Source organism: Pongo pygmaeus, chromosome X (genome assembly GCF_028885625.2).
Source record: "Pongo pygmaeus isolate AG05252 chromosome X, NHGRI_mPonPyg2-v2.0_pri, whole genome shotgun sequence".
NCBI lineage: Eukaryota > Metazoa > Chordata > Mammalia > Primates > Hominidae > Pongo > Pongo pygmaeus.
The window spans coordinates 108450357-108451411 of NC_072396.2; the positions used below are offsets into that span (position 1 = coordinate 108450357).

General features: G+C 49.5%; 1 protein-coding gene across 1 annotated transcript; it reads right to left on the reverse strand.

Moving 5' to 3' along the window:
- Positions 1 to 222: 222 nt before the first annotated feature.
- Positions 223 to 693, reverse strand: LOC129024549 (prothymosin alpha-like). The gene has a single exon (XM_054471665.2). The coding sequence runs from the start codon at positions 595 to 597 to the stop codon at positions 265 to 267; it is 333 nt and encodes a 110-aa protein (XP_054327640.1). The 5' UTR covers positions 598 to 693; the 3' UTR covers positions 223 to 264.
- Positions 694 to 1055: the final 362 nt, after the last annotated feature.

Below are 1055 nucleotides of genomic sequence, written 5' to 3' on the forward strand. Positions count from 1 at the left end.
CAAACAAATTTCCTTTTTAAAGTACTTTTAAGAAAAAAAGCAGAGCCTTGGAAGTTTTGGTTCTTTTTTCCTCCCCTGTTGCAAATTCTCATGGTTTGGGTTGGGTGGTGGAGAGCGCGTGTCATCTGCGGGTGGCACTGCCCACCGTGGGCGGGCGGGCCTCTCTACTCGAAGGTGACCACGTTTAGATTCTGAGACGGGGAGTGAAGGGTGAATAGGTCACGGCGGCCTTTTTTTTTAGTTTAACTTTTCCTTTTTTGCTGTCTAGCCATCCTCGTCGGTCTTCTGCTTCTTGGTATCGACATCGTCATCCTCATCATCTTCAGCTGCCCGCTTGCCTGAAGCTGACTCAGCTTCCTCATCTTCATCTCCATCCTCTTCCTCACCATCACCTTCTTCTTCCTCCTCCTCTTCCTCCCCACCTTCTTCCTCTTCTTCATCTACCTCATTGTCAGCCTCCTGCTCCCCATTTTCCTCATTAGCATTCCCGTTAGCAGGGACGTCTCTTCCATTTTCCGCCTCTTCCACAACTTCCTTCTTCTCCTTTAAGTCGTTGGTGGTGATTTCGGAGCTGGTGTCTACGGCTGCGTCTGACATGGTGGGGCACGCCGGTGATCCGATGCAGGGGATTAAAAAGAAAGCGAGAGTTCAGGGACTCTGGCGATAAAGCTGCCGGAGTCCGCGGCGGCGGAGGAGGCGGCTGCGGCGAGCAAGGAGGCTTCGGCGAGCAAGGAGGCTGCGGCGAGCAAGGAGGCGGACGAGGAACAATGTAAAGATGGCTTTTCAGAGCAGCCAGTGGGGTCAAACCCTGTTTTCCAAAGTTGCTTAGGTCAGTTTCTTTCTTCCCCATACCCTTCATCATGTGACTAATTTGTAATACAGCTAGATTCATTTGTCACGGTTTGTAGTCTATCCCCTTTCCCCCAAAATCTTGGTTGCAGTTTAAAAAATTTACGTGCGTTAAAACCCACTTATGATGTTATAGTTCTATGGGTTTTGATAAATATATGTAGTGTGTGTCCACCAATACCATACAGGACACCATCAACTCCCCA

Excerpts from the sequence above, each read along its gene's own strand:
- LOC129024549 (XM_054471665.2), bottom strand. The coding sequence starts at position 597 with ATGTCAGACGCAGCCGTAGACACCAGCTCCGAAATCACCACCAACGAC.